The following is a 13,356-nucleotide window of genomic DNA, read 5'->3' on the forward strand; positions in this document are numbered from 1 at the left end:
TGTGGCAGCGTCCGTGGCAACGGCGGAGTCGCTGTGCGCATGCTCCTCTGGCGCTAGGCATTCTGGGTGATGTAGTCAATGCTGTTTTAAGGCAGATTTGCCACATTTTTTGATGGTGTTGTAGGCTTATTTGATTTTCATTATTTACATTATTATTATATTATATTATTTGAATAATATTGACATTATATATTTTAATAATATATTGTCATTATTTGTTTGTTGTAATTCAGGTTTATGACCTGTGGTCATTTGATTTAAAATAAAATTAAGGACAAAACACGAGTCATGACATTGTGTGCTTCCTGGTGAGCCTTTTCGGAGGGCTAAATAACGGAAAATCCGAACAGTCATAAACCATGGTTCTCCTTTTACATGGATAATGCAAGGACTAGAACATTCGTCATGAGACTAACTTCTGATAAGCTAACAGTCCTCCCATAAAGCTGTCTGCTCATCTGCTGACTAATTAGGCAAATCATTAATGAGTGAAAGCCAAGAAGAGGATAGAGTCTACAGTTAAAGGACTACTTAAAACCCAGTTGGCGGAAAACACTTGAACTTGAGTTAAACGCTAGAAAAGTTGGCAAGATGGCAGCATCAGAGGAGGAGCTGGAGAGGCTAAAACAGAAGCGGTCAGCAGCCCAGACTGCGTTCACTAGAAGAGCCAATTACCTCGCCTCCAGAGCTAGTGCACTGGGGGAAAGTGAAATGAGAAGTGAGTGGAGGAACTTTAAAGTGGATCACTCCAGAGTCAGAGATGCAGGGTTTGAGTATGCCACGGCCCTGAGAGAAGTGGACGACGATGAAGTCAAAAAGAAGGCGGAAAACATTGACGGAAAAACAGCAGAATGTGACTAAGTTTGATGAAACTGAACAAATCATCCTGATCAGCTTCTGGACAAGGTTCGCTGAGGCGGAAATTACCACCCTCACTGAAGAGGCTGGATCAGCCATGGACCAGGCCGAGGCAACCGATCACCACCATATGACCAGGAGGGAATGTGAATTATTTCATAGGAACCTGGAACGGGAGGTCTACAACTTCGAACGAGGATTGGATGAGTGGAAAGATTTGATCCCTCGGTCCAAGGCAACAGAGTCAAAGGACCAGATCCGGAAGTTGAAGAAAAGGCGTGAAAAACTGTGGGATGAGTGGGCATGGAAAGGCGGTTCTCAATCCGACGATGAAGAGAAACTGGGAAGAGTGAAAATTGTGGAGCAGGAGGAGCCAGTTGGGGCTTACAACTACAGGCCCCAGATCAGCCTAGAACGTGCACGCTTGCCCATGTTTGCTGGTAATATGAGGGATTACTACCGCTGGAAAGCTGAATGGGAGGACTTGCAACGTCTGGGAAACCCTCATGGATTGGAAAATGTGAGGAAATTCCATCTCTTGGGAAGCCTAGATGAAAAGGTCAAGAGGGACCTCGTATTGTCCAGCTGTGGATCCGCCAACAACGTGTTCAGGCTCCTGGACAACAAGGACGGAAATAAGCCGAAAATAGTGCTGCTGATTGCACAAGAAGTGCAAGGACTTTTCCCCATCAAAGGAAACCATCCGAGGAAGACAATCGAACTGATTCAAGCCGTGGAGAGAGCTCTTCGTGACCTACAAGTCTTAGGGGAGGAAGATGCTGTAAAGAACCGAGTGGTTGTGCAGTCGATTGAAAGTAAGCTTCCTGACTCCCTGAAAGAAAAGTGGTTAACACACAAAATGACCCTGGAAGCGGGTTTTCACCACGCAACCACTTTGACTGTCTACTGCAATACTTGAAAAAGCAGGAGGACATTCTCGAGGAGCTAGACCAGCTACAGCCTAGCCCGGCGGACAATACTGAGAGGTCAAGCGAAAAGAAAAAAGAAAGGAGGGCATTCACCAGAGCCACATCAGGAAACACCCTAAAGGGCTCTCAACCAAGCTCATACATCACATGTGGAGACAACAAGCACGGAGGTAGGCTGTTCGCCTGCAAGGTCTTCAAGAAGCTCAATCTGACAGGCAAGAAGGCTCCGCTTAGGAGAGCAGGAGCATGCTTTAAGTGCTTGCGCCTTCATGGTGACGATGGCGGCTGCACACAAAATTATCTATGCTCAAAGGATGACTGTCAGAAAGAGGGCTCTTCAGACCACAATTACTTGCTCTGTCCAAAGCCACAGATCAAGAAGAAAGAGGAAAAGAGCGGAGAGCAGAGCGAGGCAAAATTGGGGAAAAGGGGGCTTGGACTAACCAACAAACAGGAGGTGCTCCTTGCCAAACTTTCTCCAGAGCTGCGAGCAGAGTTCAAAGAAGCCTTTTCAAATAAGATCACGACAAAAGTGTGTGCTAGCACTGGTTGTGAGCCAAAAGAGTGCCCTGTCATAATGATGCTGTTGGATGTGACGACAAATTCTGGCCAGCTAGTCGGTACGTTGATTGATCTCGCTTCAGATACTAATTATATCTCTAATAAAGCAGCAGAGCGTCTCAAGCTAAATGGTGAGAACATTAAGTTGATTGTCCAAGGTGTTGGAGGGATGGAGAAAACCATTACTACCAAGAAGTATACCCTGAAGCTGAGAGTAAAAACTCCCAAAGGTACAATAGCAGAGCACAAACTCCTTTGTTACAGCTTGGAAGATGTTGCGAAGGTGAACCAGGCTGTCACGCCACAGCAACTGCAGAAGTTCTTTCCAAATGTTCCACTCAAGGACTTGGACCGGCCCAAAAAGATCGACCTGTTGATTAGCCACAGGGAGGGTCGCTTGGTCCCACAGCCAGTCAGAGTAGTTGGAGACCTCGTCCTCTGGGATGGCCCCCTTGGGAAGACTGTTGGTGGAATGCATCCTGACCTCTTTGAAGTGATAGACCTAGCAGTGCACAGGTCTGAAACACATTTCGCTAGGTCAATGAGAACAGTTTCAAGGGCGTACAAAGAGATTCTCGTGAAGACGGAAGGACCCAGTGGAGTTTCGGTGGAAGAAGACGACGCAATCCCCCGAAACACTGCAACTACCAACAAATACGTTTTTGAATGGTTCAAGTGGGACAGTATTGGCGCCGCCAGTGACCCTCAGTGTGGTGGCTGCAAATGCGGTAGGTGCCCCCCTGGAGGCAAGGAAATGACCCTAGGAGAGGAAAGAGACTTGGAGAAGATAAAGGAATGTCTCACCTACGTGCAAGCTGACAAGCACAGCGAATCCCCTCACTGGGACGCAGCTTACCCGTGGAAAGGAGACCCTGCAACGCTGCCTGACAATCAACGTGCAGTGGAAGCGACCTTTTTAAACACTGAGAAATGACTGGAGAGGGAGCCGGAATGGAAGGCTGCGTACAGAGAGCAAATCCACGATATGGTCTCAAGAGGGGCTGCCGTTAAAGTTACCCAAGAGGAAATCGATAGCTGGAAGGGACCTAAGTGGTATATCAGTCATTTAGTTGCTCCTAATCCTCACTCAACCACTACCCCTGTAAGAATTGTCTGGAACAGTAGCCAATAATTCATGGGAATAAGTTTAAATGACCTACTGTACAAGGGTCCTGATGTCCTAAATCAGATAAAGGGGGTGCTTCTGAGATTCAGGACTGGGTTGTACGCCGCCCTGGGTGATGTGAAAAAAATTTACAACTATGTCTGGCTAGAAGACAAAGAAGTACACCTCCATCGATTCCTCTGGAGAGACAATCCTGAGGAGGTGATCGAAGTCTTTGCTGTCGTCAGGGTCAACATTTGCGATAAACCTGCTGGTTGTATGGTGGCAATGAGAGAAACAGCCAATCTGCCCCAGTTTGCAGCCATGGTTGAGGAGCGCAGAGTTGTGGTAGAAGATTGTTATGTGGATGACATCTTGACGTCCCACAATGACTTGCGGATACTGGAGAAAATCACCAAAGGAGTGGAAAAGATCTTAAAGACTGGAGGCTTCTCCCTTAAGCCATGGGTCTTATCAGGCCAGAGTGGGAGGTCCGCAACCACAACTGATGCCAGTATCAGTAAGACAACTGTGAGTGTGCCCAAAACGCTGGTGTTACCCAACCAGATGCGGGACGAAGAAAGCAAAGCACTTGGAGTCGGCTATGAACCAGAGACTGACAAACTTTGTGTGATGACCTCCATAAATTTCTCAAAGAAGAGAGGAAAGATGAGGACAGGAGTCGATTTGCGCGAAGAGGAAGTCAGAGGTAGAACTCCAAACCCATTGACCCGTCGGATGCTGCTAAGCCAGATCGCTGGATTCTACGACCCCATTGGTCACACCCGCAAAGCAGAAAGGGGTGATGCTTGTGAGAGAAGCTTACCAAGAAGCGAGGATAAGCAGGCCAGTTAAGGACACTTGGGATGACCCACTCTCACCAAAACTACGGGAGGCTTCCATAAGACTCCTCGAAGAATATGTGAGACTTGCCCAGATCAGGTTCGAAAGAAGCCTCACACCAACTGGAACCATAGGCCATCCAATGGGAGTCACATTTTCAGATGGGAGTGAGGCTTCCTACGGCGTGGTGCTCTATCACCGTTGGGAGACGCAGAATGGGGTCGTAGTGAGGCTGGTTGAGTCAAAAGCAAAGCTTACCCCTCTCAACCAGAAAGGAGACGTGATTAAGGCAGAGGTATGTGGTGCTGTCTTTTCGATCCGCCTGAGAAAATACCTTGTAAAGCACTGCCACATCAAGGTCGCACGCTGGGTCCACTTTGTGGATAGCCAAACAATCCTGGGAGCAATTCACAAGGATAGCTATGGCTACCAAACTTTCTTCGCTAACCGCATCAGAGAGATCCAGAAGGCTGGACCAGTGGAAGACTGGAGGTGGATTGAGGGCAACCTGAACATAGCAGACATCATCACAAGGGGAGCAACTCCTGAGGAACTCGATGAAGGGTCAGAGTGGCAACAAGGCCCAGAGTTCCTGAGTTGGCCTGAGGCTGAGTGGCCTGTGAAAATGGCCAGTGAGATAGTGACCAGCGTGGCTGATGACGTTAAAAGGTTGCAGAGAAGAGCGTTCTCAGCTGTAGTCACCAGGTCTCAGGCAGAGATATTCTCAGGCCCCAGCAATACTGATGTTGGGGCAGACTTGCAAGACTCCGCACCGCAACCGCAGATGAAAGACCAAGGTCCAACTCCAGCAGTAGAGAGGCCAAAGAGGAAGCCCTGGGGTGTAGCTCTAGTGCGCCTTGTTGGGCCCGAACGATTCAGTAGCTTGTCTAAATTGTGTGAAACAATCGCCTGGGTTCGAAGAGCTGCAGAATCCTGGCTGAGGACAAGCTACCAAGCCTCGAGCTCAGCAAAGTGGGAGGTGAGGGGCCCCAGGCTGTCTGTGGGAGAGAGAACAGCGGCTTTCCAAGACCTAGCCCTTGCGGCCCAAGACGGCGTGAACTTTCAGGATATGACCTTAAACCGCCTTGTTGTGATTAAAGATGACAACAATGGACTCTTACTTTGTGGTGGTAGAGTCCAGTCTTGGAATGAAAACGGAACCGCTGTAGCTTTAATCCCGTTCCGGTCGTGGTTGGGGGCCTTGCTTGCGAGGGAAGCTCACGAAGCGAATCATGAAGGGGTGGCTGCCACACTGCTGCACACTAAAAGAAAGGCCTGGGTTGTGCAAGGTCGGAGGACAGTGAAGAAGGTGGTCAACAGGTGCATCACTTGCAAGAAGCAAAGAGCCCGGCTGTGCCAGCAAGTGATGAGTGCTCTTCCTCAGGAACGTACCAGTACCAGAACCCATTTGAGTATACTACACTAGACCTCTTTGGACCCTTTGAAGTGAGGGACGCTGTTAAGAAAAGAACCAAGAAAAAGGTTTGGGGAGTCGTGTATTGCTGCATGACTTCCAGAGCCGTCCATGCTGATCTCGTCGACGACCAGTCTTCTGAGAGCTTTCTTCAGGCCTACTCCCGGTTCACTGCTCTGACCCCCAACTCACTTATCCTGGGGCGATCGACATGGAAACCCGCTCTTGGCGCAGACTGAGGGCTGTCCAGGCTGGAGTCGACAGGTTCTGGAAGAAATTGAGTGAACTGGCAGGACCAAACTTGTTCATATGACACAAGTGGCACCGAGCAGAGAGAAGTATCAAGGTTGGAGACGTAGTCTGGATTGCGGACCAGAACGCTCTAAGGGGGCAGTTCCGGCTCAGGCGGGTTGCTACAACATATCCAGACGAGAAGGGGGTTGTCCGGGATGCGGACATAACAACCTGCATGGGTCTTCCTGCTCCCATGGTTCCCAGGGCCTGGAGAAAGGACTCTACCATGCACACGACAATCGTCATTCGCAGGGATGTGCGGAGGTTGGTGATCTTGATTCCTGCTGAAGACCAAGAGGTAAGATAAATCCTCGCCATGGGTACCCAAAGACTGTGACTCTGTGTTCTTTGCTTAGCTAGCGGGTAACCCTGGGAGGCAACTGAGTGCTTCAAGGGCAAACCTACACTCAGTAGGAGGAAAGGTGGTGGAGCCTACCTCCTTAGTTAATACATATTTGTTTGTAAATGCCTACAAAGACTGGACTTTAGTTTGAAATTCTCACTGAGAGACTCAAGAGACTGTGCCCTCCTTGGATCTTCGATCAGTCGGCCAAGTGGGAGGTGTTGAGACTTCTAGCTCACTCAGGAAAAGAAAAAAGAAAAAAAAAATATATATATATATATAAATAGATAAAAGAGAAACAAATGGGTCTGATGTGTTCAATTAAATGGGGAACGAGTGATTTCTTTAAGTTTCTTAGATGCTCGGATATGTTACGTTATGTGCGCATGCGCAGCTTCACTAGAGACTTAAATTATGGCACCTGGTAATCATTTCACGACAGACAATCATCAGGAGCACACAGCCCGTTGGTATGTAACTGCGAACTACTCACAGTCTAGCATTAATGTTTAAGTCACTTATATGTTTGAGCACTGAACGTTTACCTCACTGTGTCGGTGTTAGTTGGCCGAGAGTAACTTGTAGCTCGCTGGGTGCGGTAGCTCAGCGACCCAGATGCTGTATAGCATTAGGCTATCATTATCAGCCATTTGCGTTGTGCTGATTGTTCGGAGCACTCTGCTGGTTTCTGGTGGCGGTGGTGATAGCGGTGGTTTGGTTCGGTGATCCATGGTGGAGCGCCGCGTTGTGTTGCGTTTGTGCGTGTGTGGGTCCTTTGGACGAGGCATGTGGTGGCATGGGTTCTGTGTCCTGTGGCAGCGTCCGTGGCAACAGCGGAGTCGCTGTGCGCATGCTCCTCTGGCGCTAGGCATTCTGGGTGATGTAGTCAATGCTGTTTTAAGCCAGATTTGCCACATTTTTTGATGGTGTTGTAGGCTTATTTGATTTTCATTATTTACATTATTATTATATTATATTATTTGAATAATATTTACATTATATATTTGTATAATATATTGTCATTATTTGTTTGTTGTAATTCAGGTTTATGACCTGTGGTCATTTGATTTAAAATAAAATTAAGGACAAAACACGAGTCATGACATTGTGTGCTTCCTGGTGAGCCTTTTCGGAGGGCTAAATAACGGAAAATCCGAGCAGTCATCACCACCTGTAAATGTATCATCACCACCTGTAGACTCTTTAGCTGTATCATCACCATCTGTAGACTCTTAAGCTGTATCATCACCATCTGTAGACTCTGTAATGAAAACACCAAGTGTCCCAGTATACAACACTTGCATTTACAATGTTTGGCCGGTATGTAACATCATTATAAAACAGATATGAGTCTATTTGAATTTGGTGGGTAGAAACTGTAGTCCATGGTTCAGAGGGCCAAATTGCACATATTTGTCTATTTTGGGGTGACAAAGTTTAGGGATGATTTTCGTTAAGGTCCATGTCTGTGGGTTATAATGTTGTATGATAGCCATGTGTCGGATGTAGCTAAATGTGGCTATCACTGCATTATATGTTATGACCCCTATGCAGTTAGTTGGGCCAACAGGATCAGGGTTTGAATTTGTATTATTAGGGAACAATCTATATATAAAAGTGTGGAAAAACCTGTATTACAGTATCTCCTGTATTACAGTATTACTAGTAGTAAGCCAGTCCCCTGTACTACAGTATTACTAGTAATAAGCCAGTCCCCTGTATTACAGTGTTACTAGTAGTAAGCCAGTCCCCTGTACTACAATATTACTAGTAATAAGCCAGTCCCCTGTACTACAGTATTACTAGTAGTAAGCCAGTCCCCTGTACTACAGTATTACTAGTAATAAGCCAGTCCCCTGTACTACAGTATTACTAGTAGTAAGCCAGTCCCCTGTACTACAGTATTACTAGTAGTAAGCCAGTCCCCTGTACTACAGTATTACTAGTAATAAGCCAGTCCCCTGTACTACAGTATTACTAGTAGTAAGCCAGTCCCCTGTACTACAGTATTACTAGTAATAAGCCAGTCCCCTGTACTACAGTATTACTAGTAGTAAGCCAGTCCCCTGTATTACAGTATTACTAGTAGTAAGCCAGTCCCCTGTATTACAGTATTACTAGTAGTAAGCCAGTCCCCTGTACTACAGTATTACTAGTAATAAGCCAGTCCCCTGTACTACAGTATTACTAGTAGTAAGCCAGTCCCCATGTACTACAGTATAACTAGTAATAAGCCAGTCCCCTGTACTACAGTATTACTAGTAATAAGCCAGTCCCCTGTACTACAGTATTACTAGTAATAAGCCAGTCCCTTGTACTACAGTATTACTAGTAATAAGCCAGTCCCCTGTACTACAGTATTACTAGTAATAAGCCAGTCCCCTGTATTACAGTATTACTAGTAGTAAGCCAGTCCCCTGTACTACAGTATTACTAGTAATAAGCCAGTCCCCTGTACTACAGTATTACTAGTAATAAGCCAGTCCCCTGTACTACAGTATTACTAGTAGTAAGCCAGTCCCCATGTACTACAGTATAACTAGTAATAAGCCAGTCCCCTGTACTACAGTATTACTAGTAATAAGCCAGTCCCCTGTACTAAAGTATTACTAGTAGTAAGCCAGTCCCCTGTACTACAGTATTACTAGTAATAAGCCAGTCCCCTGTATTACAGTATTACTAGTAGTAAGCCAGTCCCCTGTACTACAGTATTACTAGTAATAAGCCAGTCCCCTGTACTACAGTATTACTAGTAGTAAGCCAGTCCCCTGTACTACAGTATTACTAGCAATACTCCATGTCATTCTACTCTCCCTGTAGCACTAATAGCACCACCGTCTTTTCCAGAAGTAGAAGTAGTTATTCTGATGTTAAGTAAACCTCATGACATTGTGCATCTGTTCCTCTCTTCCCTAGCTGCCAGTAACCCTAACCCATCTGTTCCTCTCTCCCCTAGCTGCCAGTAACCCTAACCCATCTGTTCCTCTCTCCCCTAGCTGCCAGTAACCCTAACTCATCAGTCATCTCCCCCCAAGCTGCCAGTAACCCTAACCCATCTGTTTCTCTCTCCCCTAGCTGCCAGTGCCCATTCGGATGGAAGGGAGCACTCTGCTCTGAGACCGTGTCTGTGTGCGACGCCGAACACCGTCCCCCTCCCCTGTGTGCCCATGGTTCCACCTGCATACCCCTTCCAGACGGATACACCTGCCTCTGCCCCTTGGGCACCGGCGGACTGCACTGTCAGCAAGGTCAGAATACTGACCAAACACTAACCAAATACTATTAGGTCAGAATACTATAAGGTCAAAATAATAACCAAATAATAACCAAATACTGTTAGGTCAGAATAATAACCAAATACTGACCAAATACTATTAGGTCAGAATAATAACCAAATACTGGCCAAATACTCTTCGGTCAGAATACTAACCAAATACTGACCAAATACTATTAGGTCAGAATACTAACCAAATACTAACCAAATACTATTAGGTCAGAATACTAACCAAATACCATTAGGTCAGAATAATAACCAACTCAACCAATTTGTTCCAAAAAAATAAGAAAAAGAAAGCGATTAACCTCTCTTTAAAACACTGATGAAGGTCTATTGAGACCAAAACGTTGGTATATGTTTTATCCCCAGTATCCTACAGTATCCATTTCCAGGGATCTAACATGTAATTACATAAAATTAATAGATCTCAGTCCCTCTCATATAACCATTGTCCGTTTCCCTCTGATTGATAGCTTGACGCAAATAAATATATACAGTACCAGTCAAAAGTTTGGACACACCTACTCATTCAAGGGTTTTTCTTTATTTTTTACTATTTTCTACATTGTAGAATAATAGTGAAGACATCAAAACTATGAAATAACACATATGGAATCATGTAGTAACCAAAAAAGTGTTAAACAAATCAAAATAGATTTTAGATTCTTCAAAGTAGCCACCCTTTGCCTTGATGACAGCTTTGCACACTCTTGGCATTCTCTCAACCAGCTTCACCTGGAATGCTTTTCCAACAGTCTTGAAGGAGTTCCCACATATGCTGAACACTTGTTGGCTGCTTTTCCTTCACTCTGCGGTCCAACTCATCCCAGACCATCTCAATTGGGTTGAGGTCAGGTGATTGTGGAGGCCAGGTCATCTGATGCAGCACTCCATCGCTCTCCTTCTTGGCCAAATAGCCCTTACACAGCCTGGAGGTGTGTTGGGTCATTGTCCTGTTGAAAAACAAATGATAGTCCCACTAAGCGCAAACCAGATGGGATGGTGTATCGCTTCAGAATGCTGTGGTAGCCATGCTGGTTAAGTGTGCCTTGAATTCTAAATAAATCACAGACAGTGTCACCAGCAAAGCACCCCCACACAATCACACTTCCTCCTCCATGCTTCACGGTGGGAACCACACATGCAGAGATCATCCGTTCACCTATTCTGCATCTCACAAAGACACGGCGGTTGGAACCAAAAATCTCAGATTTGGACTCATCAGACTAAATAACAGATTTCCACCGGTCTAATGTCCATTGCTCGTGTTTCTTGTCCCAAGCAAGTCTCTTCTTCTTATTGGTGTCCTTTAGTAATGGTTTCTTTGCAGCAATTCGACCATGAAGGCCTGATTCACGCAGTCCCCTCTGAACAGTTGATGTTGAGATGTGTCTGTTACTTGAACTCTGTGAAGCATTTATTTGGGCTGCAATTTCTGAGGCTGGTAACTCTAATGAACTTATCCTCTGCAGCAGAGGTAACTCTGGGTCTTCCTTTCCTGTGGCGGTCCTCATGAGATCCAGTTTCATCATAGTGCTTGATGGTTTTTGCGACTGCACTTAAAGAAACTTTCAAAGTTCTTGACATTTTCCGTATTGACTGACCTTCATGTCTTAAAGTAATGATGGACTGTCGTTTCTCTTTTCTTATTTGAGCTGTTCTTGCCATAATATGGACTTGGTCTTTTACCAAATAGGGCTATCTTCTGTATACCACCCCTACCTTGTCACAACACAACTGATTGGCTCAAACGCATTAAGAAGGAAAGAAACTCCACAAATTAACTTTTAACAAGGCACACCTGTTAATTGAAATGCATTCCAGGTGACTACCTCATGAAGCTGGTTGAGAGAATGCCAAGAGTGTGCAAAGCTGTCATCAAGGCAAAGGATGGCTAATTTGAAAAATCTAAAATATATTTTGATTTGTTTAACACTTTTTTTGTTACTACATGATTCCATATGTGTTATTTCATAGTTTTGATGTCTTCACTATTATTCTACAATGTAGAAAATAGTAAAAATAACAAAACCTGGAATGAGTAGGTGTGTCCAAACTTTTGACTGGTACTGTATATGTTTTGTATTAATCCACTAGATACTGCAGCTGCGGTCCTGCTCCCAGACTGGCAGTCAGAGCAGCGCTTCAGTGGTTATATCCCAGACTGGCAGTCAGAGCAGCGCTTCAGTAGTTATATTAATGAGATTTCAATCAAATGCAGTCAGTCAGTATATCTCTCTGGTACAAATTACCAAGGAACATTGGGCTCTGGGGTGAGCTCATTTAAATGAAGCCATATTCAGGACACTGTGAACTGTGACCTATCAGAACTGTCTGGGCTAATAAGTTCAATTAGAGAATGACATCGCATAATAGCCTACTGTGGCCCCACTCCTTTCCCTTGGCCCTACTCCTTTCCCTTGGCCCTACTCCTTCCCCTTGGCCCCACTCCTTCCCCTTGGCCCCACTCCTTCCCCTTGGCCCTACTCCTTCCCCTTGGCCCTACTCCTTCCCCTTGGCCCCACTCCTTCCCCTTGGCCCTACTCCTTCCCCTTGGCCCTACTCCTTCCCCTTGGCCCCACTCCTTCCCCTTGGCCCCACTCCTTATCCTTGGCCCCACTCCTTCCCCTTGGCCCTACTCCTTCCCCTTGGACCTACTCCTTCCCCTTGGCCCTACTCCTTCCTCTTGGCCCTACTCCTTCCCTTTGGCCCCACTCCTTCCCCTTGGCCCCACTCCTTCCCCTTGGCCCTACTCCTTCCCCTTGGCCCTACTCCTTCCCCTTGGCCCTACTCCTTCCCCTTGGCCCTACTCCTTCCCCTTGGCCCCACTCCTTATCCTTGGCCCCACTCTTTCCCCTTGGACCTAACCCTTTCCCTTGGCCCTACTCCATCCCTTTGACCCTACTCCTTCCCCTTGGCCCTACTCCTTCCCCTTGGCCCTACTCCTTCCCCTTGACCCTACTCCTTCCCATTGGCCCTACTCCTTCCCCTTGGCCCTACTCCTTTCCCTTGGCCCCACTCCTTCCCCTTGGCCCCACTCCTTCCCCTTGGCCCCACTCCTTCCCCTTGGCCCCACTCCTTCCCCTTGGCCCTACTCCTTCCCCTTGGCCCCACTCCTTCCCCTTGACCCCACTCCTTCCCCTTGGCCCTACTCCTTCCCCTTGGCCCTACTCCTTCCCATTGGCCCTACTCCTTCCCCTTGGCCCTACTCCTTCCCCTTGGCCCTACTCCTTCCCCTTGGCCCTACTCCTTCCCATTGGCCCCACTCCTTCCCCTTGGCCCCACTCCTTATCCTTGGCCCCACTCCTTCCCCTTGGCCCTACTCCTTCCCCTTGACCCTACTCCTTCCCCTTGGCCCTACTCCTTCCCCTTGGCCCCACTCCTTCCCCTTGGCCCTACTCCTTCCCATTGGCCTTACTCCTTCCCCTTGGCCCTACTCCTTCCCCTTGGCCCTACTCCTTCCCCTTGGCCCCACTCCTTCCCCTTGGCCCCACTCCTTCCCCTTGACCCTACTCCTTCCCATTGGCTTTACTCCTTCCCCTTGGCCCTACTCCTTTCCATTGGCCCTACTCCTTCCCCTTGGCCCTACTCCTTCCCATTGGCCCTACTCCTTCCCCTTGGCCCTACTCCTTCCCCTTGGCCCTAACCCTTCAATGTTTCCAGATCTGAAGGGTCTCGTTGTGAAGCTTCCCCATGGTGCATACACTCTTTTGACTCATCACATACGCGGCT

The 13,356-nt window shown here is 47.0% G+C and overlaps 1 protein-coding gene across 1 annotated transcript in view; it reads left to right on the plus strand.

Moving 5' to 3' along the window:
• The window catches only part of LOC311119232 (protein eyes shut homolog), a gene marked incomplete at both ends in the record, with an annotated part of 59,901 nt that overhangs the window by 30,749 nt on the left and 15,796 nt on the right, over nucleotides 1-13,356 (plus strand). Inside the window, one exon of the mRNA XM_084193958.1 lies at nucleotides 9,423-9,595. Within this exon, the coding sequence (XP_084050084.1) occupies nucleotides 9,423-9,595 (173 nt within the window). The remainder of the gene's footprint in view (nucleotides 1-9,422; nucleotides 9,596-13,356) is intronic.

Source organism: Coregonus lavaretus, assembly GCF_964263955.1.
Source record: "Coregonus lavaretus genome assembly, contig: HAP1_SCAFFOLD_347, whole genome shotgun sequence".
NCBI classification, from domain to species: domain Eukaryota; kingdom Metazoa; phylum Chordata; class Actinopteri; order Salmoniformes; family Salmonidae; genus Coregonus; species Coregonus lavaretus.